The 27828-nt window shown below is 38.3% G+C and overlaps 1 protein-coding gene across 1 annotated transcript in view; it reads right to left on the bottom strand.

The window, feature by feature from the left end:
- Nucleotides 1-6194: 6194 nt before the first annotated feature.
- Nucleotides 6195-27828, bottom strand: part of LOC134475741 (uncharacterized) — a 29483-nt gene continuing 7849 nt past the window's right edge. Inside the window, exons 2-4 of the mRNA XM_063247343.1 lie at nucleotides 27342-27549; nucleotides 26953-27124; nucleotides 6195-9375 (exon numbers count right to left, since the gene is read on the bottom strand). Coding sequence (XP_063103413.1) covers nucleotides 8760-9375; nucleotides 26953-27124; nucleotides 27342-27549 — 996 coding nt within the window. The 3' untranslated portion in view covers nucleotides 6195-8759. The remainder of the gene's footprint in view (nucleotides 9376-26952; nucleotides 27125-27341; nucleotides 27550-27828) is intronic.

The raw sequence follows: 27828 nt of genomic DNA, 5'->3' as shown, positions 1-27828 counted from the left end.
GCATGCTGGTGCATGCCTGTAATTCCAGCACTTGGGAGGTTGAGCAGGAGGATTGCCTCAAGTTTGAGGCCAGAATGGTTTACACAGTGAGTTCAAGGCCAGCTTGGGGAGTTTGTACATAGACTCTGTCACAAAAATTCAAAAATAAATAAATAAATAAACAAAGTTCATTATTTCTTTTCTGAGAAAACTTAAAGAATGCCCACCAAAAGGGTGATTGTGATCCCTTTTTGTCATGATTCCATATGAAATCTATTTCTGCTTATCATTGAACTTTGTGACTTTGGTTTTCTCATATAACAAAAATGACACAATATTTCAGTGTGTCTTTGATTTTCTTCACCCAGTATAGTGGATTCAAACTGCATCCATTTCTCCACCAATGACTCAAATTTATCTTTCTTTAATAGCAGAGTAGTACTCTATTGTGTATGAATATTGCATTTCCTTTAAACATTATCTTTTCGGGGAAAATAAGCTACTGCCAAGATTTAGCTTTGTAAGTTGTGCTGTCATGAAGATGCATAGATATGTTTCACTGATATATATTTTAACTTCTTTCAGAAGATAGGTAGTAGGAGAAGAGATGAGTTGAGTGAGATTTCTCTTTCTAGTTTTGAGTGATCTCCATGGACTTTCATAGTGGTTATTCTAGTTTTCATTGCTATCAATGATTGAGAAGGGTTCCTTTTTCTATGCAGCTTCATTAACACTTGTTAATATTTAATTTCCTAACTATAGTCTGTGTTGTTTTAATTTGCATTTCTGAAATGGCTCCTGATGTTGAACTTCCCGATGTATTTATCAGCCATTTGGACTTTCTCTTTTGAGAGAACTCCAATCATATCAGTTGCCCATTTTGGGGACTAGCTCTTCTATTTTCAGAAGTTAATTATTTGAGTCCTTATATTCTTGATATTAATCCTCTGTCTGACGCATAACTGGCAATTTTTTTCCTACTCTGGAGGATGTTTCTTTACTTTGCTACTTATTTCCTTAGCTAGGCAGAAGTAGATATGATATAATCATATTTCTTCCTTTTTAATGCTATTGCTTGTGCAATTACATTTCTCTTCACAAAGTCTTTGTCTACATCTATGTCTTTAACAGTTTTACTTATTTTGTCTTCCAGCAGGTTAAATGTTTCTGTTTTAATATGTAGGTTTTTGAACAGCCTTGATTTTAGTGTAACAGTGTGAGAAATGCAGCTAGCATCAATATTCTGCATGCAGACAGTTTTCTCAGTACCATTCAGAAACAAAGGCTATCTTTCTTCCAGCATAAGCACTTGGCCCCTTGGTCAAAATCAAGTGGCACAATACGTCTGGGGTGGTTTCTGCATCCTCTGTTCTTTTCCACTGCATCACATGTCTGTGGCTATGCCATTTTCAGGCTGTTTTTCAACTACTGTAGCTTGGTAGCAAAATTTAAAATCTGGGATTGCGATGCCTCCTGCATTATTCTTATTGCCCAGAAAGGATCGTGCCCTTCAGAGCCTCTTTTAGTTCCATATGAATTTTAGCATTCTTTTCTCTAATGTCATGAGTATTTTTGGTGGTATTTTGATGGGATTGCATTAAATCTATATTTCAGATTGCATTAAATCTATATCAGAGTTAATGCTAGCTCTGTAAATGATTTTGGAAGTACTCCTTCCCTTTCAATTTCATTGGTCATTTTGAACAGTACTAGCATTATATTCTCTCTGAAGACATCTTGTGCAATTGAGTGGTGAATCTGTCAAGGATTATTCTCTTCTTAGTTGGTAGGGTTTTTATGTCTGTTGTGATTCAGTATATAAGAACTGTATAACAATCCTGACAATGTTGGTTCTGCCTATCCTGTATCAGGGGATGTCTTTCAACATTCTGATTTTCTTTGACCTCCTTTGTCATACGCATATAGTTTTTATCGCACAAGTCTCTCACTCTGGAGAAGCTTTATTTCTAAGTATTTAATTTTTCTTGATGCATTGTGAGTGGCATTGTCTTCCCAATTTGTTTCTCAATGTGCTCATGATTGGTGTACTGGAATGTTATTGATTGTTGTATAGTGATTTTACATCCTGTTACATTGCTGAATTTGATTAATTCCGGGTGGAGTTAATTCTGTGGAATTTTTTGGGACTTCTATGTAATGGATCATGTCTTTCACAAATAGGGACAATATGAATTCTTCCTTTTCTATACATAATGCTTTTATTTCTTTCTCTTTCCTCAATGTTCTGGACATTGTTTGGGGTACATTTTGAAAAAGTAATGTGATAGTAAATATCCTGGTCTTTAATATAAAGACTTTAAATAAACATCTCTTAGCTTTTCCCTGTTTAATATAGGTAGCCTGGGAGTTGTTCATAAGTGGCATTTATCACCTTTAGGTAAGGTCATTCTATAACTATTTTCTTCAGGATTTTTTTTTATTAAGAATGAATGTTGGATTTGCTCAAAAGGATTTACACATTGATTTGTTGATATGAGGATGTCATTTGATATCTTGCTTCTGTTTATGTCCTCAATTGCATTTATTGGTTTGCATACAGAATCATCCTTGCCCCTTAGTGGTCGAAGCTTTTGGATGATTAGTTGCATTCTATTTGCCACTCTCTTGTGTAATGTCTTGTGTGTGTGTGTGTGTGTGTGTGTGTGTGTGTATGTGTGTGTGTGTGTGTGTGTGTGTGTGTGTGTGTGTCTCTAAATGACATTGCCTGTAGTCTCCTTCTTTAGTTGGGTTTTTGTTAGGTTTTTGCATCAGAGTTAATGCTAGCTTCTATAAATGATTTTGGAAGTACTCCTTCCCTTTCAATTTCATTGGTCATTTTCCACAGTGCAATTGAGTGGTAAATCTGTCAAGGACTGTGCTTTTCTTAGTTGGTAGGGTTTTATGTATGTTGTGATTCTGTCTTCACTATATGTGCTCATATGGGTGTTTTATTTTCTTCTTTGGGTAAGTTTACCTAAATGTTGATCTATTTAACTCATTCTTTCAAAGAACCAGTTCTTTCTTTCATCATTTGCATTAGTTTTCATATCAATTCTGTTCATTTCTGCTCCAATCTTCATTTTTGAAATTGAGTAAGCCCCACTTATCTGTAATATTAAGTTTTGATAATATATGGAAAGAATTTTGCTATGCTTTTTGTTAACCAAATTTTTAAAATTTCATCTTCTAATTTTAAGCTCCAACTAGTTAGGTTTGTCTTCTTAACATCATATGGTAGAGTGAAGAGTTTGTTGTTGATAAGAGGTTCTGTTTTTCAATGATTTGTTCTTTGCTTTATTTTTCAGTGTTATTGTTGACTACTTCAAACTATTCAGCTGAACTGGGTTAGACTGGGTGTCATCAGGGATTTAAGGAGAAAATTAAACTGCTTCTAAGAGCATTTACAGCTTCAAGAACACATTAATAATCAATATTAACACTTGTTTTGAGAGTTATATCCTCTGTTAATATTCCATGCATATTATATTCTACTGCTATCTATAGCTTATCTTATGTATGGAGGGTGAAAGAATGGGTAGAGGAAGAGGAAAAGTTAAAGAAGTATGTTACTGGGAAGGAAGTTAGGTAAGACATGTCAATAGGTTCAAATAGGAAGCTGGACCCTGTTGAAATTATTTTTATAGCTCAGGTAAAGGGCTAGCATTGATGGGGTTTCACAGGATACATAGGCAGATGGAGGTATTCAGATGGATGGAAATATATTTTGAAATGGAGGGGGGCTGGCAGACTGTCAGGACCTGTTCATGTATTTCTAGGCAGTATTGTGTGTTTTCTCTATCCCTAATGTTTTTCAGGATTATCCTCTCATGCACTTGAATGATAAGACTTAATTCTAACCAATGCACCTCTGTCTTGTTCTGTATGTGCCATCTTGAAAGGGTTAAGTTTCTAATCCTTGTAAAAGCTTAAGTTTTAGCTTCTTGTAACTCCCTACCCCCTTTCCGCATGTCATTGCAGGTTTGCTATTCTGAGATAATGTTTAACCGCAGGGTGGGAGTAGCAGAATGCACCAAGAGCTCCAGATGTTATCAGAACTAATTCAACCAAGTCCACAGTTTTATAGCTTTATGGTTTTTAGCTTTCAATATCCCTCCCTTAGTTTGTTAGGCACACAGTCTCTGGGTTGATCCAAAGGGGGCTGTGTCACCAGGCCTGCAATACAGCCTTTGCTCTGAATTTTCTTAATTTCTTGCTTCCTTGGATTTTATTCTGGGGTCTGAGCTAACACATTGAATGGTACTGCTTTAACTATATGTTAGCATTAGTTCTGATTCTCTTTTGCAGTTATGCAACTCCTAGTAACACCGATGCCATAATTTGGGTAAAGAGGAAGAGGGGAAGGTAAGTGAGATAATAAGGAAGAAAGGAGAACAGGTTACAAGGCATTAAAAGAGTAAAAAATAAGAGAGAATAATCAGTGACACGGAGCCGGGCAAAGAGAAAAATCTTGAGCTATATTACCAAATAATACCAATAAAAAGCAATAACCAGGAAAATACAAGAAGAGGAACAAGAAAAAGAAACAACTAAGATGACTCAAATCCAGCTAAGAAGAATGCAATAATTACAACATCTAAATTAAAAATAAAATTAAAAATGAAAACCTCCACAGACAATAGAGCATTCATCCAGAGCATTTGCTATGTTGATGTCACCAGCTGATGGTGAAAAGCCAAGAGCTTTTCACATGTGAGCCAGAGAATTGTCTGGTTAAAGCCATGAGGGCTCTAGAGCTCTATGAACATGTGTCCTGCTTGCAGGGTGTACTCCAAGCCATCCCCATGCCAGGCTTCAGGATCCTATTATGTTAATTGATTGGAGGTGGAAGCAGTAAATTATACAGATCTCTGTATGTTCCTTCCAAGAGCTTTCCTTCCCAAATATATATGCCCGAAAAGTCATCAACAAGAGCATTGCTCACCATCTCTCTGCCCACAGGGGTTTGTTTCAGTCCTCCCACACAATCTAGTGCCCCTCCAGGGCTAGACTGTGCTGTACTCTAAGAAAAAGAGCTTTGTCATCCTGTGTTATGTTTGCCAATGCCCAAGTTATATGACCAAATTACCTTTTAATTCCCTTGCAAACACAACTATTTTTTACAACCGGACACCCTGGGGCACCGATCACATTGTTGTAAAATAACTGTAGCACTATCTTCCTGGGTGACATGATTGATATGTTAACCATTGTTCCCCTCTGTAAAGGATAGATGTTATCTAAAATTAAGTGCTGAAATTAGTTGACAAAGGACTGTAAATTTCTGGGAATCTTCTCTGTCCTCAAGCAAAGGGAAACAAAGGATTTCCTCATTCCTGATGTACACCCATGCATCATTTTCTCTGTGGTTGTCCTTTCTATAAAAGTCTGTCAAAATTTTAAGCGAGTTACAAAGCCTCACAAACTCCAACTGTACTGTGTCACTGGTGCCAGGATAAATAAAAAGCGCTCCTTTTTCTTTAAAAAACACATCTTGCCCTGTTTTTTGGACACCATTTTGGGGCTCGTTTTTGAGGTACAACAGGCTGAGGGCCCCACTTTGCCAGTGCAGGGCAGTAAGAGGGCTGTCCCATCACCTTAGGCCTGCCTAATATTTAGATAAAACATATGAGGACACCCAATCTTCTTGAACTACTCTGAGTCACTTTCTGAATTGGGTGTCAGTGACTCCTCTCACAGATCCCCAGGCCTCACTCTGCTCTCTGTATTTCTTGCAGGACAAGTTGGACTTCTCAACAATGAGCAAGTGCTGGGTACTCCATCTGGAAGCCTGCCAGCAGCCATAGGTAAGGTTTAGACTAATCCATGTACTGCATTCCACTTTTATGAGGGAGAGCTGAGACTTGAGGTATTGTTCTTGATTGTAAGAATTCTCTCTCCTTAGTGCTGCCACATGCTGGTGCTGGTATGCCATATTTATAAGACACATGTGTAGCCTACCAATTAGCAATGCTGGTCTCCTATTAGTTAACAGTAGGTGAAAGACTGTATGAATGACAATTTGTTTTGCCCTGCTGTGGTTTGAACATTTAACACTGTTTAATATTTCTCAATATGATCCATGTATTATATGCAATCCCAATTCAATTATTATTATGCAGGTTTGTAGAATGGAAAAGTACATTCCACAATTCCAATAAAATTGAAAGTGTCTCTGGATAGGGGAAATAACTTGGAAAAATAAGGACAAACACAGGGCAATTTATTCTTTTTAATTTCAAAACATACTACAAAATACAATAACAAAAACACTGTAGTACTGGCAAAATGAAACATGTAGTAATATAATAGAATTGTCACTGCACAGATAAGCCCCTCCATCCATGGTTGTATGATTTAAAATAAGCATCTAATATAAACTGGAAAGGAAAATTTCTCAACAATTACTGCTGAAAAGTTTGGACATTCACATGCAAATTAATCAAGTTCCACAAAAGCTCACATCTCACAACAAAGATTCAAAAGAATCAAATATCCAAATGTAAGAGGTAAATCTATAAGTCTTAAAACTTACAAATCAATGCTCTGACTCTGGATTCATCATGCATCCTTAAGTAAGACAGTAAAGCCCTAAGGAACAAAGAAAAAATACATACATTGGACTTCATCACATTTAAACATTTGAAGGCTCAAAGGTTACTATCAAGAAACTACAAACTCAACCTGTAGAAGACAGAAAATATATATAAATTGGAAATCTCATAAGGGTCTAGTATTCAAAGCATTTAAAGAATGGGTAAAACTCAATAACCACCAGAAAAGAGTTTTTTCCAAAGAAAAATCATTAATGGGCACAGAACAGCAAGCACTTGAAAATCTGACTGACCATTAGTTATTAGGAAAATGTAAATCAAAATAAGAAAGAAATGGAAAAAAGTAAAACATCTGGAGTCAAAAAATGAAATGATAAGTACTACAAATATGGAGAAATTGGGAAGTTTCTCACATTTCTGATAGGTTACTGTGTTAATGACTAAGGACACAAATTGCAGATTTGGGGAGAAGATACAAAACTGTCAAAACATCAAGTACAGACACAATGGCAAGTTTCCTAATAAACATGCTGTTATTTCCAGAGGTAAGAGCTCAGAGCAGAAAGTACAATAAACAGACATTTGCATATAACCAGCACTTCAGTAATGAGAAGAAAATGCAAAACACTTTGACAGAGTTGAGTAAGTAGGGATAGAGGGTGTTGGTCATTGGAAGAAACTAAGTCAAAGTTTTAGCATAATTTGCATTTTACGAAACTAAGCAGTAAGAAAAAAAAAGGCTAGGAAAAACTTCAAATTTTTATTCCATTATGGTTAAATAACAATATGGTTAAAGATGACAGAAAAATTTTCTAGGTCTTAAATGTTTCTAATACAATCCAAGGACTAGTCCTTTCGAGAGGCTTTGGAAATGGCTTTTGGACAGAATTTGGAAATATATATATATTTACACAGGAAAAGAAAGTAGACTGTCTATGGCCAATGTCCTTAAATGTATGAGTTCAAATAATTATAGTATTACATATCAAGCTATGACAATGATTAATTGCTTTAATTTATACACTGACCTCACAATGGTAAGGGCTCCATATAAGTTAGCTTTTCTGTTTCAATCTGGTTACAAGATTATTTTTTACTGGTCTAGGTGTGTGAGCAGGAAAACCAAGGCCATGCCAAGAGAACTGGTCAGGAAACATTGAGGTGTCAGGATGATTCTTCAAAAGGAACAGGCAAAAATAGCCATTGAGAAGATTACTACAACATGCAAATTGCAGAAAATGTCCAGCAGTCTAGAGAGAACCATTGCTACTTGGTAAATACACCAGCTGACTACAAGGACATATGTCACATGAATTCTGCTCCTCTGTTCAGAGTTAAAGGTTTGCAGGAGAAAAGTTCCAGAAAACCAGGAAAAACCTCTGACATGTGAAGGTAAGATGCACTCCTCTCAGTACCCCACTCTGAAAGGCTGTTCAAACAGAGAGAAATCCTTACCAATGCTCCAAAGTCAGTGTAGCTTACTGTCATGGTTTATGTCTGTGTCCCCCAGGCCTCATAAGTTTGAATTGTGCATTTGTTATTCGTTCATTGTCTAGTGCTTGGATTGATGGTGTCAGTGCTACACCCACATAGGGGTGGAGCCAGGATGTGATGTAATGGCAGGAAGAAGGTGTGTCTTGCTCTTTGCTGGTTCCTGTTTGCTGTTTGCAGCCACCAGGAAAGGTGGCCCAGGCATGCCCACCTTCCTGGGAGCCTCCAAACACTGTAAGAAATAAACCTTTCCTTTCCCAACTTAGGCATCAGGTATTTTGTCTCAGCGATGAGCATAAGGTAACTAAGACAGAATTTGGTACCAAGGAGTGGGGTCGTTTGCTCTGACTATACCTGGCCATGTTTTTCGAGAGGCTTTGGAAATGGCTTTTGGACAGAATTTGGAAATGTTTGGACATGTCGCCTGGATGCATAGAGCTGGAGCAGCTTAGGCTATTCTGTAGAGGAGATTCTGGTCAGAGCTCAGGAGACCAGAAAGCTGATAGAAAGCCTCATGGTAAAGAGCAGGCTTGGGAGGTTTCTGCTGGGAAGGACTGCATCGGTTGTTGGACTCCACGTGATGTGTGTTATGGCTTGGCAGAAAGTTTGTCTACATTTTGTTCCTGCCCAGAGACTTTGCCTGAGACTGAGACAAAGGGCAATGGACTGATTAATCTTGAAAAAGAAATTAAAAAGCAATCAAACTTGAGGCTGTGGCATGGCTATTGTTGGGGGCTTTCAGCCAGCTATATGTTTCGAATCAGGAGCAAAGAGTCCAGCAGGAAAATTTACAATGCTGTTAGTTTGGCCAGAAGGAAAATTCCAGGAAGGCTGTGGATTGTAAAGACAGAGTTGAGACTTTGATTGTTGATGGGAAACAAAGAGATAAGAAAGATGGCCCCGGGGCATCCCAGGAAGCCGGTCCCCACCTTGTGCAGCCTCATAGTAAAGGTAAAAGAATTTGCTCAGAGGAGAAAGCTGCAGAGCACCATGTTCCAGAATGGTGACAGTGGCCACATGAGGTTCCAAAATGGCGGCAACATAGAGAAGCTTTTTCTCACAATCAGGGCCCTGCAATCCAGGCAACTGACCCCTACAGCCAAGGAGAAAAGCCTGGCTCCTGCTCCAGCTAGCAGCAAACCTTGGTGGCATCCACAAGGTGCTGATTTTAGGTGCAAGGAAAACGCACAAATTCTGAGGGTAAGACGGCTTCCACCTCGATTGCAAAGGGCCTGGCTGGCCAAGCAGTGTGCTTCTGAGAGGACAATTTGTGAAGACGTAAGTGTGAAGCCGAAGGTGCAGTGGAGACCCCAGTAGTTTGGAAAAGCCAGGAATGTGGATGATCCCAGGGAAGCTGCAAAAAGTGAGCAGAGAAGATTTAAGAGAAAAGCTGCAGCAGTTGAAATTGCTGGAAGTGCCCTGAGGGTGGAATTACCCAAGCCTTTTGGAGCTTGCAGCCAGATTGCTTCAGATGCTGAGTGTGGGACTCTAGGACTTAATGTTTGCCCTGCTGGATGTTGGACTTGCTTTGTTTCCAATACTTTATATTCCCCTGTTTGTAACTTTTGGAATGGTAATGCTTATCTTGTGCCTTTGCATTTCAGAAATGTTTAACCTTGTTTCATTTGTACAGGGGGTTATAGTTAAGAGTTTGCCATAGATCTTGGAGGAGACTTTGAACTTGGACTTTTCAGCAATGCTGAAGCTGTTAGGACTTTGGCAAATCTTGGAGGTGGACTAAATGTGTTTTGTGTAAAGGATGTACATGAGTCCTGGGGGCCAGGGGTGGAATGTCATCATTTATGTCTGTGTCCCCCAGGCCTCATAAGTTTGAATTGTGCATTTGTTATTCGTTCATTGTCTAGTGCTTGGATTGATGGTGTCAGTGCTACACCCACATAGGGGTGGAGCCAGGATGTGATGTAATGGCAGGAAGAAGGTGTGTCTTGCTCTTTGCTGGTTCCTCTTTGCTGTTTGCAGCCACCAGGAAAGGCGGCCCAGCCATGCCCACCTTCCTGGGAGCCAACTAAGCGTGGACTGAAACCTCCAAAAACTGTAAGAAATAAACCTTTCCTTTCCCAACTTGGGCATCAGGTATTTTGTCTCAGCGATGAGCATAAAGTAACTAACACACTTACATTTAGTTTCCTTTTCATTTGTTATATAATTCTCATTGCTATTTTTGCACTACTAGTCCATGATGCAATCTCTGATGATGAAGGAAAACTAAAGTTAATTGTGAGTTTTAACAATGTAGACAGCATTGCCTCAGGTTGTTTCACTTTAATGAACCAGAAACTTCTTAAAAAACTGGAAGCTCACAGGGAAAAATAATAATAATAAGATATGCACATATGTTAGTAGAGGTGGTAGAAACGATTCTCATGCAGTTCTATATGTTTCAAGTGCTTCAGTGAAACCTAAATAATAAAATAGATAAAAGGATACAGAGATAGATGAGAGGATTTAGTAAGTAAATTAGTTCACATGAATATTGTGCCTGAGAAACTGCTTAAGACATAGGAGCTCCTCTATATGCAAGAGACCCTGAATGCCAGTAGCATGGCTCATTCCATCTCTGGAAGTCTTAGAATCAGAGAAACTGATCCCAAAAGTGAGGCCAGTAGTACATGTCTTGCAGTGTAAAGTTCCACGGAGCTTGTACTTCTGCAATAGCAAATGTGGTAAAAAATAAACCTCATTAAAAGTGTATTAGCACTAACTTTTACTAATATGAAAGACATGTGTTCCAGTTCTAGGAGGGAGGAAAAATTACCTTTTCTTTGCCTTCCTTCTTTTATCTGGGCCTGAAGATGAGTGGATGTGTTGAAAAATGTTGATCTTCTCCCTCAATGCATTGATTCAGGCAGGTGTCAGTGTCCTCTGGAAACACTGCACGAACATGCAGAAATAATCTTTTCACTATTTCTCTAGGTATTCCTTACTCCAGATAGTTTGAAACAAACAGTTGCCATCTGAACCCTTAGGAGTGATTGTGAACATTATACAAATATGGCAGAGAACTGCCTGCTGTGTAAAAGGAACAATAAATACAGACTCAGGGCAAACTGACACCTGTAACTCTGGGTGTCACTTCAGGGATCTAGCAGTCAAATGGGAGGGACATAGTGGAATATGTGTGGGCAGCAACTCATGGCTGGACATTCCAGCTGTGAGAAAGAGTAGAGACTGGGAGACTCCTGGTTGCCTTCATATAGAGAAGTGGGGAAAAGTATCTTTCCCATAACAGTTACAAGGTTCACGGCTAATATTCCTATAATAAATGACAGATCAACAAGTGAAAAGCATAACAAATTGCTTTTTAAAAATGTACATGATGTGGTATCCTTCAGAAATGAGTACAAAAAGGATCAGTGAAAACTACACATTTTTGTTAATTTTAAAACAAAAAGAATAAAAATGATAGAGAATTTCAAAACAATTGGACATCAACACAATAGTTAATAGATTGCATATAATTATCTTCAAAGTAGTTGCTCAGATTACAAGATACAGGCATGAAAAACTGATCAAACAATGACAACACAAACCATTCTTTTTGTTGAAATAACAGAGATTATTACTATAATTATCTACCCTTGCTACCTTTGTGTGTGTGTGTGTGTGTGTTCCTTCCCCTTCTTTCTTTTCTCCTTTCCCTATTTCAGTTTTTCTTTCTTTTGAGCAGTTTCTTCTCTTTTCATTTTTACAATACTTATTGTACATTTTGGATCTTATTACTCTTTCAGTTTTTTACACAATGGAGACAATAAAATATTTACACATGGCAGTCTTATTTATTTCACTTACGAGTATGGTCTCAAATTGCCATCCATTTACCTATAAAAGCCTTGAGTTTATCTATCATTACAGCTGAGTAGTACTCCATTGTAACAAAATACCACATCTTTTTTTTTTTTCTTTCTATCCATTCCACGGTTAAAGGGCATTTGTGTTGTTTCCAAGATTTAGCTATAAGCATGAGTGCACATATATTGAATTGTTATGATGTTTACAATTCTTCTGGGAACACACCCAGAAGGAAAATAGCAGAACTGAATGGGGCCTCCAGTACTAGTCTTTTGACAAATTTCCACACTGATTGCCACAGTGGTTGCACCAGTCTACATTCCTACCAACACTGCTCAAGAGTTTCTTTTTTTCCCCATAACCCAGCAGAATTTATTCTTAGTTGATTTGTTCACAACAGCCATTGATTCTGGAGTGACATGGAATCTCAGGGTTCTGATATTTTGCATTTTTTCAGTGACCAATGATATTGAACATTTATTCATATAGTTATTGGCCATTAGTATTTCTTCATACATGTTCATCTCAGATACTCATTTTTTGATTGGGTCTTTGAATTTGGGGATCTTATTTTTTCAGTTGTTTGTATATTCTAGATAGAAGTTCTTTGTCTGACAGATAGTTCGCTAAAATTTTTCCCAATCTATGGGTTCTGTTAGTGATATCTTTTGATGTGCAAAAATTTTTCAGTAAGATGAGATCACAGCTATTGATTCTTTGAAGCACTTCCCATGCCATTTGGGTTTTGTTCATGAACTCTGCCTACCTCTATGTCTTCAAGTCTTCTACTTTCCTTATCATCTAGTAGATTTAGTGTTTCTGTTTTAATATTTAGATCTTGGATCCATTTTAACTTTAATTTAATTCATGGTAATAGACATGAGTCTAGACTTCAGCATGTGGAACACCAATTTTTCCAGCAGCATTTATTACAGTGGCTCTGTTTCTTCCAGGGAAAATGTTGGGCCCTTTTGTCAAGCAGAAGGTGGCTGAATGTCTTTGTAGTTTTGTCTGGATCTTCTAATGTGTTCCACTGATCCTCAGGACTTCTTTTTGCCAGTACCATACTTATTCTATAATAGAAAGTTTGTATAAGTTTAAGGCAAGATGGTAATGCCCAAGTTGCCTTTGTTAGCCCAGGCCTGTCTGCTATTTCAGGTTTGTCTTTTTTGGTACCAGGAATTGAACTCAGGATCTTGTGTTTACCAAGCAGGCACTGTGCTACTGAGCTATATCCCTAGCTGTACTCTAGGTCTCTTCTATTTCCAAATGAATTTAATGAATGTTTTCTCTAGATCTGTGATACTAATGATATTTTGATCAATTGCATTAAATCTGTACAACAGTTTGGCAGTATGGCCATTTTCACAGTGTTAGCAAGGGATATCTTTCCATTTTCTGATATACTCTTTTAGCTCCTTTTCCAGAGTATTAAAATTTTCAATACATGAATCTTTCACACCCTGTTAGATTTATTTCTAAGTATTTCATTTTTTTGGATGCTATTGCAAAAAGTGTTGTTTTCCTAATTTCTATCAGTGAGTTTGTTGTTGGTGTACAACAATACTATGGATTTTTTTATTTAAGACTATGGAGTTTTGAGTGTTGATTTTGTATCCACTTTTGCTGCTGAATTGGCTTATTAACTCTAATAGTTTTTAGGTGGTGTTTTGGGTGGTCTTCTATGTACAGTATCATGTCATCTTCAAAGAATGATAACGTCTTCCATTATCATCACTCCTGTTATTTCTTACTCTTGTTTATTTGCTCTCACTAACATTTTCAGAACCAGGTTGAACAGATGTGATGATAGTGGACATCCTTGTATTGGCCTTGATTTTAAGGTGAAAGTTTTCAGTTTTTGTCCATTTACTCTGATATTGGCAGTGGTTTGTCACCATTTACCAGATTGAAGTAGAGACTATCTATTCCAAGTTTCTCTAGAAATTTACCAAGAATGAGTGTTGGACTTTATCAAAATCTTTTTCTGCATCTAATGATATGATTGGGTGATTTTTGTCTTTGTCTCTATTGATATGGGGCAGTATTTTTATTCATGTGTGCATGCAGAACCACCCTGCATTCCTGGTATGAACTTCACTTGGTCATGGTGTCCAATCTTCTTGATGATCTGCTGCATTCTGCTGGCTAATATTTTATTGAGGATTTTTTCACCTATGTTCATTAGGGAGATTGGCCTGTAGTTTGCCTTAGTGGTTGTGTTTTTCTCTGGTTTGAGTATCAGAGTAATATTTGCCACCAGGAATGGGTAAGGGACACTTGCTTTCACTTTCAATTTCATTAAACGTTTTGAGGAGTACTGTCATTAAATGTTCCCTAAATTTCTTGGAAAATTTACCTGTCAATCCTTCAGAATTTCAGCATTATGATATTGGTGGTTAGCTTTTAATTATGTTTTGTTTTATTAATTGATACTGCATCATTCAAAATTTTTATATTTTCTTGATTCAGCTTAGATAATTCATACATCTCTAGGAAGTTATTCTTTTTTCTGTGTTTTCTATCCCCTGAAAGTAAAGATTTTTGAAGTAGGTATTGATGATCTTCTGAATTTCCATAGAATCTGCAGTGAGTTCACCTTTTTCATTCCTCTTAGAATGAATTCAAGTTTATCTGTGTTTTCCATCTTCTGAGAGTAAAGATGTTTGAAGTAGATATTGATGACCTTCTTAATTTTCACAATATCTGTAGTCTTTTCATCTTTTTCATTCCTCCTGGTATAAATTTGAATTTTTTTCCTTTTCTTCATAAGGTTGGCAGGAATTTATCAATTTTGGGTATACTTTTGAAGAACCAACTCTTCAATTCTATATAATTTTGTTCCTTCTATGAGTTTTGGGCTTTTCTTTCTCTAGAAGTTTTTTTTTTTTTTTTTTTTTTTTTTTTTTTTTTTTTTTGAAGAGAACAAAACCAAATGAGAGCAAACAAAATGGAGTCAGTCAAAACAAAAGGATGGATATAGTACATGACTTAAAACCAAAATACAATGTGATCAACAATGGTTACCATAATGTCTCTTGTTATCTTCATAGAATTGCCCATATCATCAGGCATAATACAATTGAACATAGCAGTACAAAACAAAATCAATAAAAACAAAACATTGAAGACATTATAGGACTTCAAAGCAAGATAACAGTCAAACCAGAATGGATATCATTAGACTTGATACTATCAAACATAACAAATGCAAATAAAATCAGTCAAAACAAGACAGTGAAAGCCATACAGGGCTTCAAATTAAGTTGATAGGAAATAAAAAATGGTTACCATAGTATATTCTGCTATCTTTAGGATAGCTATACATGACATCAAATCTAATGCAAGTAGGCAAACTGGAACAAAATATAACCAAACTAAACAGAGTGATGAAAACAATATGGGTTTCAAATCATGATACATGATACAAGATTACCAAATGTCCTCTGCCTTTCCTTTTTAGACAATTCCTCCCCTTTCACTTTCACAGGGTGCATTGTACATTTTGTATGCCCCTAACTCCTTTAGTTTTTAGATTAGGAAGGCAATCCACTATTTACCTAAGTGATTTTGAACGTTTTTACCCCTGAGCATGATCTCAAGTTGCATCCATTTACCTACAAGAGGTTCAAGGTTTTCCTTCCTTATAGCTTTATGCTCCATTCCATAAAAATGTTATGTCTTTCCAACCAACCTGCAGCTGAAGGGCAAGCTACCTCCACTTTTTTCTGGTTCCCTGTCACATCAAGCATTATTTTCTCATCTTTTGAGTTTCAGTCCATAACTCTCTTTCAGGTTAATTATATTTTATAGAGCACCTTGAGGGACCCTATCTCCTGATTCACTCTGCCTGTTTCTTTTTATTAATGTATCAAGGCCATCCATGTTAGTGATTATGGCCACCCTTCTCGGCCTCATCTCTGCCATACTATTTTTCTGCCAGTGGTTGTCTACTTTTCCCCTTCATTCCAGTGTCTGTCCCATTCAGGGAGTCCCCTCTGCCACTGTTCCATGTTCTTCTCTCTGTCTGTCCCTCCCTCTCCCTCTCATGTCCTTCAATATTTTTTATAGGGTTGGATTGGTGGTCATGAACTCCCCCAGTTCCTCTTTGTCATGAAGCATCTTGTTTCTCCACTAATTTCAAGAGAGTTTTGCAGGGTACATCAATCTGGGTTGGAGGTTATTTTCTTTCAGGGCTTAGAATACTTCACTCCAAGCTCTTCTTGATTTGATGGTTTGTGCAGAGAAGTCTGCTGTGATTCTGATGGGTTTTCCTTTATAGGTGATCTGTTTCTTTCTTCTGACAGCTTTTAATATTCTCTTCTTGTGTCGAATTTCTGGGATCTTGATTATTGTATGTCTGGGTGTAGATCTATTTTGGTTATAGCTGGCTGAGTTCTATATTCCTCATATATCTGAATATCATTTCCTTTTCTTATGCTTGGGAAGTTTTATTTAATTAGTTCTGTAAATAGCATTTTTATTTCATTTTGTTTACCCTGCTTCTTCACTCACATTTTTTATTTTTAAGTTATAGATCCTCTTGTCATCTTCTGGCCTTTCTATTGCTACTTCCTGGCTCCTGGTCATTTTTAAGAGATCTTTCCTTTCATGATCACAACTTGCAAACCTGTCTTCAAGGTTTGATAGTCTATCTTTAGTTTCTTTCAAGCAGTTTTGCCAGCTTTCAATGGAGTTTTTAATTTCCTGGTAATCTCTTTGAATCAGTTTCATGTATTTAATTTTTTTTATATTCTTCATTGAAGTTCCTCCTTTTTCTGTGCTCCTCTATTGTTCCATTTGTCTTCTTGAAAGGTGTTCAGCATTTCTTGTATTACTTTTCTTATATTTCCCTTTACTTCCATTAATATTTGTTTTGTTCTTTTATAATTTCACAAAGTTGTTTCTTCATGTCATATGTTGTTGCTTCAGAAATTGCAGGTATGCAACTCCCAATCTCTTCTGTGTTTACCTCTCCTGGGCAAGTACTGCTTGTGTTGGAGACTAAAGACTGCCTTTTGTTTCTTCCTCTTGTCATGTTTCTGGTTTCTTCCAGACAAGAAGATAGTGGGGTTCCCGGCACTTCCTGTATTGGTTACAATTACTCTGAAGCATGTTGACTAGGGACTGCTGCCCTCCCCAATTTGCTTGTGACCACTGGAGTAGAAGCAGGGGCAGGGCAGGCTGATCCCTCCCTTCTGAGCTGGTCAACCACAGGGAGTCTTCACTACGTTAGTGTGTGCTGCGTGTTTGGGGCTGGTTAGGGGTAGCTTTAGGGAAACCTCAGCCTTGGCCATTAGATAGTGCCCAGGGGTGGGACTCAGTCCAAGAAATTCTCACCAATCTGCTCTGCACTAGGAGTGCCTGAATGAAGCCAGCTGCATTTCTGGTTCTGGGCTTATCCTGTTCAACTCCAAAAGAGTGCTTGGCAAACCTAATCTCCCATGGGAGGGAGGATTGAGTCCCCTACACTCATGAGCCAGTGTAGTTCTCAGGTCTCCTACTCCCCTTTGTGACTGTGTCCTCCTACCAAGGCCCTCTGGCTTGCCAACCCCCAACTTAACAGTGACCATTCATCTCCGGATTCCAGTGGTGTTTTGCACATACTGGGACCAACTCCAGTGAGAGTGCATCTGGCTATCCCCTTGTTTAAGTTTTTTTTTTCTTTTTTTTCTCACTTTAGTTTCTTCCTAGGTCAAGAGGATCCATCTCCTTCCTGCTGGTCTTCTCCAGAATGCTATATTCCAGCAACTGGTTTGTTTGTCTCACAGAAGCTTTTTACTTTGCTGCTTATTGATCCACCATGTTCCCAGATTCCCCTCCTTCTCTAGAAGACAGAAGTGCAGTATTAGGTTGTTTATTTCTGTCATTTCATTTTCCAGAAGTGAGAATTCAGTGTTACATATTTTTCTGTTAGGACTGCTTTCATTGCATCCCAATATATCTTATCTCCATTTCCATTTGATTGTAGATATTATTTTTTAATTTCATCTGTCACTCATTGGTTGTTCAGAAAGGTGGTGTTTAATTCCCATATGTTTATGGAGGTTTTGTGGTTTCTCTTGCCATTAATTTCCAATTCACTGAACTACAGTCAGGAAATATGCACAGGATGACTTCAATTCTTTTGTACTTACTCAAGAGTGTTCTCTGGGCTACTATATTGCCTATTTTAGAGAACATCCCAAGTGAAGCTGAAAAGAGTGTCTATCCTAATGCTGTTGGGTAGAACACTCTATAAACATCTATTAAGTCCATTTGTTCACATGCATGAATCAGTTGCTATTGCTTTGCTCTTTGTCTAGTTGACCTCTTTATGAACATGGCCTAACAAGGCTCTGAGAGACAACTGTGTTGTTGCATATTTTTTTAAGATCTGACTTATAGAGTGGGGTGCTCTATTTGGTGCATATATATTATGATTGTTAGATCTTCCTCCTGAACCTTTCCATCAAAGAAGTATGCAGTGGCCTTGTTTCTCTTTTCATCATTTTTGCCTTGAAGTTCACATTGCCTGCAAACAGAATGGCAACCCTGCATTTTTCAAGGTTCCTGTTGCATGGAGCATTACTTCCTATTCTTTGACTTTCAGTCTATGAGTTTCTTTTTGAATTAAATATGGGGTGTGGTTTTTTCTGTATACAGCATATTGTTGCATCTCTCTGACTTCTCAGGTTTTCTCAATTTTCATGAAGTCATATTTGGGTATAGTAGGCCTTTGTCTTCACAGTGAGATATGTTATGTATAGAGACCCTGGCAAACCAAACTATCAGGAGCAAGATCCTGTTGTTAAGAGGAAGAAAACTGCAACAAAGTCACAGACCACCATGAAGCAAAATACAGGTACAGCTCTTGCTTTAACTCACAAACCTTATAAAGAAGTAGGCATGCAAATAACGTGTGTCAAAAATGTAACAAGGTTTATTAATCCTAAATTTAATGAACTTATCTCATCCCTGCTTCAATACTGAGAATGCAATGATAATAGATTCAGAGAAACCCACACCTATTAACTTTTTTAGTTTTTTATATCTTATTTTATTTTTGGTACCAGGGATTGAACTAATGACCTCACATTTGCCTGGCTGGTGCTTATGCCGCTGAGCTAAATCCTTGGCCCTACCTATTGACTTTTTTTTATCACTAGATTGAGTTCCTACAAGTCTCTAGTCACTACTGCAAATTTGCATTTTCCTTGGATTCCAGCAGAGACTGCAGAGCTGAGATTTCATTACATCTCAAAGCAGGAACAATCATCTCATGTGAAGCTGATTGCCCCTCATACCCTTGAACATTTCTTGACCTGAAAATCAGAACAGAGAAAATGATCAGTCTCCTCTAGCCCACCTCAGCGAGCCTTTAAAAAATGGCCTGTTTGTTAACAGGCACTGTGATCTTCCTCAGAGCTGTGTCTCCTTCTTCTCTTCTCAAACTGCAGCTCTTCTCATTTCCTTCTCCTTCTCAATTAAATCTATTGCCTGTAAGTTCATGCTGTTGTGTCACTTTTAATTTACATTATCATAGAAGCAAGAATCCATGCTAGACAGTGACAGAGCTATTCTAACTGAAAGTCTGAGTCAACACAACCGGGATGTGGGCAAGGGCCAAGGACAGGCTGAGGATGGCACAAAGGTTGTGGCTTTATGCTCTGCCTCTTCCCAGTTGAAGGTAGATTCTCTCCTCCAACATCTGCACATTTCTGTGGTTAAGAAGAAACCAGAGTCTGTGCAGGAGCAGCTTGGCAATAATAAGGGTGAGTCAGCAGGTGGAAACAGAAAGACAGGCGCTCTTCCCTTGACTGGAACATGTTTTTGCTTGTGGTTCTCAAATTTGACAGGAACTTTCCACAGCTGATTAAAACTTTCCACTTTGATTAGGATATTTGATGAAATTCTCATTTGCTTTTTCAGTATAGAGAGAATTATTTTTCAACCAAGCTCTTTGTACATTTCTGTATGTTAATTACCTAACATTCTAATCATCATTTTTGTCCATTTGTTTGTTTCATTTTTTAAATTTTATTTTGGTTTGGTTTTTTTGGATAGATTGTACACCAAGTATACAAGTGTAGTCCGGAGCTAACACACAGTCAATATCTCTACCCAGAAAAATAACAATTTTTCCTCTGTGAAATTGAGTTTTTGCATGATTATAACAGTAACACAGTATAAAGTATGTTGGGATAAAATACATTGGAGTAAACCTCAGAAAGAAAGCACAAGATTTTATTAAGCCAACAGTAAAATATTTTTGAAGCTATGTTTTAGAAAAGCCCCTAAAATGGCAACATATGCCACTTTGTCTTTAGGAATAATACATATTTATATCTATATATATGTTACTAAATATTCAATAAATGAAAACATTTTTCTTAATGGGATGCTGAATAAATAGCCGAGATCTAAGAGATGGACAGGTGACAATTAGGGGTCACAGCTGCCTAGAAGCAGGGCCTTGCATTCAGAAACCACTGCACATCCAGTAAGAAGATAGGGAAATGTGAACAGAAGCTAAAAATTGCTGAAGTCTGAAAATTAAGACTTTAAAACTTTAGAGGAACCAGTTATAGCATGACTCATGCCGTTAAGAGTTGGCTTTCACAGTAAACATCACAGAAAAGTCTTTCAGTACTTCCAGTTGGAGGGGGACCACTGTGTAGTGCTCCATTCTTCCTAACAAGACCTGCCCTGGGGAGAATGTAGTACTCACAGCGGAACCTGCTGGAGGCTTTACAAGAGACCAATGACTGCACTGAAAGGAACAGGAACCATAGACCATTCTAAGTTTCCATGTGGGCAAGGGACACACCCATCTCCAGGAGTAAGGGAAGGAGAAATGGGGATAAAGGAAGATGTCCTAACACACACTGGTCAACTTCACAGTCCAGTGGTATAGACTCACTAAGAAACTGAGCCCTGAGGGAATGGAAAAAAAAAATCAAAGCAGTTATACTAATTTCTCTTAGTTCATTGAAAAGAAGGGTTTGTGTTAATATCGTTTGGTGAATATTTTATGCCCATGTCTTGTTTTCTGGTTAAAGGCACTTTGATTAACTAAAGATACCAATATACAATGTATTAACTATTGTTATCTCCTACTGTTTTGTTATGAAACTTTGCTTTACTTTTTTTCTATAAAATAAAGGGAAAAGACTAGACAAAAGAAACAAGGGAATAAAAGTTAAAACAAAACAAAACTGCGACTTAATCATAGGACTACTGAACACTTCCACCCCACCCCAACACATTTTTTAAAACCTAATTCAGCAGGAAAATAAGGTACACTAAAAGACAAAGCAATACAATTAGAAGACACAAAGAAAGCATTAGACAACAACATGGTTGTGCTGTTACAATTACCACAAGAGAAATTTTAAAGAAAGATGCTTAATATGTGAAGCACTTTAAAGAGATAAAACAGACAGCCCATAAAAACAGATCTATAATATGAGCACACAGAGAAGAAAAATGTAATAGCAAACCAAAGAAAACCTCAGAGAACAAATTACAATGCTGCATATATTTTAAATTTTATTTTAAACTAAAAAAGTAGTAAAGCAAATTTCAAAATTAGGTAATAGGAGAGTAATAATGGTTAATACATTTCATTCTATTGACTCAGAATATAAGATGTAGGCATTTAACTGTCCAAATATATTACCACAGACCTTTTCTTTCTTAGATATACATGCAGATATAGATGTAGCTATGGATACATTTAGCTTTTCTCGTTCTTTTATCCTTTCCCCTATTCTAGTTTCTCTTTCCTTTCAAATAGTTTTTTCCCCCTTTTTTACAATATCTATTGTTCATTTGGGATCTTATTTACTCTTTCAGCCTCTCACACTAGGGAAATAATACAATGTTTACATATGTGAGTCTAGTATATTGCACTTATGAGCATGGTCTAAAATTGCAACCATTTACCTATAAACTCTCAAGTTTATCCTTTTTGAGTATTCAGAGAATGGCACATTATAAATGCTAAAAAAATCATGGTAATTAACATGACTGCTACCACTGCCAATATTGTTTTTATTCTATTAGACTACGAACTCTTAGAGGACTATCTCAGCAAGGAGGATCAGAGATCAATGCAGGTGGAAGAGGGATGAGGACATTGTTGTATCTGGGGTGATTAAGCCTGTTTGACCCTGCAAGCCAACCTGCAGAAATGGTCCCCAGTGTCCAGACTCCTTGGAACGTCCCTACTGAGTAGAATGAACCATGTCCAGTTTGACTGACTTCTGAAACTCTTCTCATCAGTTTTTGCCAGTGAGGCATGGATAATTACAAATTCAAAGACATTTCAAAATACAGCCAGGAATTACTCAACAATTGACAGATTCAAGAACAGCTAAAACATTATTTTGTATTTTATAGCCCTCATTATTGTATTTTTTTATTTCTATTTTTTCAAATTCATTTTATTCATAGATTAAAAGGGAAGAAAAAAAACCCACAACAAAATTTTAAAGTATATCAGTCAAGGGGTAACAGTGGTACATACATTGCACTTTGTCATCCCCAAATCATTAACCAGAGCACAAGATATCTGCCTTCAATACCAGTACAAATATTTCTCTTCAGTCAACTCAGAGAAATCAGTAGTGTAACTATCTTCACTGTTTTTTCATATGTATATATATATATATATACATATATATTCTTTTAGCTTGTCACATTAATGAAATAATATAGTTTGCATGTGTGTCTTATTAATTTCACTAATAAGTTCTCAAGGTGCATCCATTTATCTACGAAAGTGTCCAGTTTATCATTCTTTATGCCTGAGTAGCATTCCATTGTATAAAAATACCACATCTTTTTTATCCATCCCTTAGTTGATGGGCATTTAGGTTTCAAATATTTGGCTACTATACACTGAGATATCTGAGTGCACATATATCATTGTAGTACGAAGTTTTTAACTCTTTTATGAAGGTACCCAGAAGGGGAGTAGCTGGAGTGAATGGAGCCTCCAATCCTAATTTTTTGACAAATCCGATTTTCACACTGCACGCTGATTTCCACAATGGTTTCACCACTCTACATTCTCACCAACAGTGGAGAAGGGTTCCTTTTTCCTCACAGTCCCTCAAGCATTTATTATTGGTTGATTTCTTGATGGAAGCCATTCTTTCCAGGATGAGGTGAAATCTCAGTATTGTTTTATTTTGCGTCTCTCTAATGGCCAATGATGCTGAACATTTTTTCAACTATTTTTTCCACTGCCTGTATTTCTTCATCTGACAAGTACGTATTCATCTCAGATGCCTATTTATGGATGGGTAGACCTCATTATTTTAGAAGCTGATTTTTTCCTAAAACCCATGAAGGCTAGTTTCAAGGCCAAAAGGCTGGCAAGAACAAAACCCACCATAAAGGCAGAATAACCTCAAAAGCTGAGGCTAGAAAGCTCCCTTCTTGTATAAATTGGTCTATTACAAAAGAATCCATGTTCTGCCTTGAAACACCAGAAAACCACAAAAGGAAAAAAGGGTGAAATTGCCTTACATTTCCATCTTTCAATTTCCTTTTCTAAAGTGCTAGAAATAGAACCCAAGGCCTTGTACATGCTAGTCAATTAGTCCACCACTGAGCTACATCTCTGTCTTGTTTCACAAGACAAATAAATTACTATCAAAATGTTGGTATACTCCCTTTTAATGGTTTTTCTATACCTATTTTCCCATAGCTTAGTACAAGTACCATTTTATATGTGGCTTTTCAATATAATATTACTTTTGGTTTTGCACTGACATATAATTACTATACATATTCATGTGATAGACAGCCATAATCATTACACATTTACATAAAACAGGTTAGTTAATATTTCTACCTATGTTAGGTAGAACTGTCCCCTTGAGTGGGGAATGGCCAGGTGGATTGAGCCACCTGGCCATTTAATTGGGGTTGGAACACCCAATTAAAGAAGAACTGGTTTATACTGTCATAAAATGGAAAACCAAAGTGAAAAATTTCAGCTTATCTTCTTTGGAGGAGCTTCTTTGGGATCCGTTTTTCTTCATAGGAGTTTCAGCGTTTTTTTTTTTTTTTCCACAAGAGTTTTGGTTGTTCTTTTTCTTTAGGGGAGTGTCAATCCTCATCTTCATCTTGGACATCACCTCCCCGGCTTCCAATGCTGAACCCTCAGGGTGCTGACAGAGATCCTTCAATCCTTGTACACCGACATGCCAGCTTCCAGTGCCGGACCTTGGGCCTTTTTTGTGGAGACACTTTGGTCTCCTGTGGTGGATTCTTAGACTTCCTGGTGGACTTGCACTGGGCACTGCCAAGGGTCCAAGCCCTCAACGGGATCCTTTGTGACTCCAACCCACAGACAGACAGTTTCCACTCTTCTACATATCACTCTAGTAAACACTCACTAATTTAGGAGGTATGAACTGGAACATCCATAGTATAGGATTATCTTCAACATACCCTAAACCTTTGAGAACCACTGTCACCCTACAGGGCTATTGTATGAAATCTTTCATTTCTCTTATGCAATTATATTTTGTAAAGATATAAGTAATTTGCATTCATTTGAGAAAACTTTTAATTATTTTCTGAGAGGAGGGGGTAGGCGTAAAGGCAAGATCAGGGCAGGCAAAAAAGGGAGGAAGAGAGAGAGAGAGAAAGGTGATGAAAATCCAGAGGGGGAATGGGCCAGCTGAAGGGCGGGCCTAAAGAAAACTTTAGAAGATTAAAATTTAATAACAAATTCTCTCAAATGCACTAAAAGAAGAAACATACAGTCTCTATCTCCCCAGAGTCTTCTTATAATAGAAAAATCTTATAAATATTTATGTAGGTACTAAGAGAAAAGGAATAATTTTGCTACCACACTGTATGTTCATTCCTTTAGCATTATTCTTTCAAGCAACTGCACTTATACTCATATTTGAGAGAGTATGACTAAAGTAAAAGATCATATGAATATATCAGCATACCTATGTATACATTTCTATCAATTTTCAGAACAAGTAATAACATACATTTGTTATATGAATTGCTCTTTTCATTACATATATTTGTGACATTGGTACATATCAGCTGATCTTTGTTTTCATGGCTCAAAAGTATTCCAAACCACATTATTTATTCAGTTCTCTATCAATGTGTATTTCTGTTAATATCACAGCACAACAAACATTTATAGATGTTTCATATGTGTATAACACAGAGACTCATACACTCACACACACATACCCCTCTTATGTAGGAAGAGTTATAAGTCATTTCTAGCAATGACATTGCAAATTAAAGGAATAATTTGTTAAAAATTTTAAAGTTTGAAATGCATTGCCTGTTTCCACACAGTCTCTGCTTGTGAGCCAGTTAAGGCTTCCCTCAGGAAAGTAGGCTCAAATCAGTCAGACCACTCACATGGCGGCTGAATTATCAATAAGGATTCTAGCAAACAAGGTAGAAGTTATAGCGTCATTTGTGACATAGCCTCAAAAACATGCAGAACTGCTGCTTCCACAGAGGTCTATTCAGACACAACCACAGGAGGCACAGACCCCACCTTCTGATGTGCAGAGTCACAGTCACACTCAGGTTGTCACGCAGAAGGAGAGACGCTGTTCCAGATATTTAAAAACACTAAGTATTCCCATTCTCCAGTGGGTTTGAATAAATATACTTTTATAGAGTGTATTACAATACCTATTTCCCAAACCCTTTGAAAATATGATTGCTTAAAAATGATTCATTACTCATTTAGTTTACATTTGTATACCTTTAAAGATGAGTAAGATTTCCTATCTTGATCAGCCCTTTAGATTTCTATTCCTGGTATCTGACCATTATAAACTTCTGTATTGAATGGTTATTAATAACCAGAGCACTTAGGAAATGAAGAACATTGCCCCTTTCATTGTGATTATCAGTAGGTGTGGATACTGGGCTTCTTTGACTTGAGAGCTTTGTTCTTCTTCGTCATACTAAAATGTATAATCTATAGTCACATTTATCAATATTTTCTATTTTACTTTCTGAATTATTTGCCCCTAAAGCAGTAATGACTTGACATAAAAGATTACCTTTGCTTACCATTAGTTTTAATAATCTACAATATTTTCTAGGTTTTGGTCATTTTACCTTATAATCTGTTATATGTTACGTGAATCCATTAATACTGAACAGTCTACATTCTTGAGATAGTCCTGAGTCAGTACATACTAATTTTTATATATTTTTCATTCTGGCATTTTCTCTAACCTGAAGATTTTTCTCGAATGACAAAAGTATCACAATCTGTACCTGTGTGTAATTTACTCCTGTTATTTTCACACTGCTTTCCTTTAGCAATCATTACATTTGTTGGTACAGATGGACGTTATGAGACTTTTATACTAACCCTAAGATTTTCCTAGAATCACGAAAATTTGCATTTCATGGGTATCCAAAACATAATCAAACTACCAAGGTCATTTTACAAAGTCACATTTCCCCTACAACAGGAAACTGGATCTATGAATCTTGGTTATTACTCACACACATAGGTACAGAGGTGCTGAAATTACATCATGAACAACGCAAATCCAGAGTCTGTCCAAGTGAAAGAAGCTTTAAAAACTGAAACAAAATCCAGATCATAAAAAGGACAAAGTTCACCCTCACACAGAACACACTTTCTCAGCACACGCCTTTGGGTGCCTGTGAAGACCCTGGGCACAGGGCTCTAAGCCTTCTCTCTGCAGCCCTCAGCCTCACCCTGGCTTCTGCAGCCCTGAGCCCAGGTCCCTGAAGGAAGCCTCGCCCCCTCCAAGCCCAGTAACCTTGTCTGAGGGGGCGCCTGAGTCTTGAGAAGCTGAGGGCGGTCCTGTCAGTTCTCTCAGCCACACAGCGCTGAGTGCCAAATCCCCCTGGCGTCCTCTTCCTAGCCCTCCGCGCCCCTTTCCCGCCGCCACCACCGCCCGGGCGCCCCGCACGCCCTCCACGCCGCAGCCCGCGCTCCCGGAGCCCCGCGCCCTCGGGAAAGTGCTCCCCGCCGGAAACGGCGCCTCCTCACAGAGACATCCGGAGACGCCGCCCCGGCCCAGCCCAGCGGGTGCTGCGGCTAGGCCGCCACTGGGCCCGCTGCGGGCGCCCGGTCCCTCTGACTCACTGCTTCAGCTCCGAACCTGACGGAGGAGCCGCGCAGGGGCCTCGCGGGCGGCAGCACCCGCGGAAACCGCAGCTCAGCTGCGCAGCTTCCCACTTCCCTCGGGGCCCACAGCTCCGCCCTCCCCCACCCAGGCCGCTGCGGCTGTGCCCGCGCGCCCCCTCGCGGCCGCCCGCTGAAGCGCGGAGCGCTCAGAAGTCTACAGCTGTCTCCTGAGGGCAGCAGGGAAGGAGGCCTGCTGCAGCCCTGCCTGCTCACATGCCTGGAGCCTGCCTTGGGGGCTGTAAGCCAGGGAAGCAGGTCTGCTCCTATGGAGCTGCTAGGGATCCCGTCTCAGAAATGCCTAAAGGGCACAACGGGTTTCTACTTTTCCTTGGAAAAACGTCAAATACTTTCCTTATGCTCAGTAACACACCAGCCCTGAGGGGTCACCCTCAGCTTCTCCAGCAGATCTCCCATCTTTTCAGCCAGGAGGACAAGCTTGCTACTGGGGCAGAGGTGGTCTATGAGCCACTCCTCACCAGGCTTGCTCAGATGCTGGACCACCTGAAGCTGACACAGGCGGAGAGTCTCGGATTCTCCTTCTTTGGATTTGCTGTCCTAAAAAATTTGCAAGGAATCGTCTGTGCCCTAAACAAAAAAGGAATACAGTGCCTGTCCTTGGGACATTGAGAGAGGGCATTCAGCAGTGCTTCTCACTCATTAGCAGTTCCTTGGGGAAAGTCAGCAAATGAAGAAGCAAGCTCAATTCTTGACTCTAGCCCTGCCATCAGTTTCCTAAGCCCAAAAGGCAAACTCAACTCAGGTTTTTGTTGCAGCTGAAAAATATCTGAAATCAAATCATCACATTTTTATCATATACTGTTCATTATTCATTAT

This window comes from Cavia porcellus, unplaced genomic scaffold, assembly GCF_034190915.1.
Source record: "Cavia porcellus strain 051 isolate PalLab524CR breed Dunkin Hartley unplaced genomic scaffold, mCavPor4.1 scaffold_1, whole genome shotgun sequence".
NCBI lineage: Eukaryota > Metazoa > Chordata > Mammalia > Rodentia > Caviidae > Cavia > Cavia porcellus.
This window is presented reverse-complemented; position numbering and strand designations above follow the sequence as displayed.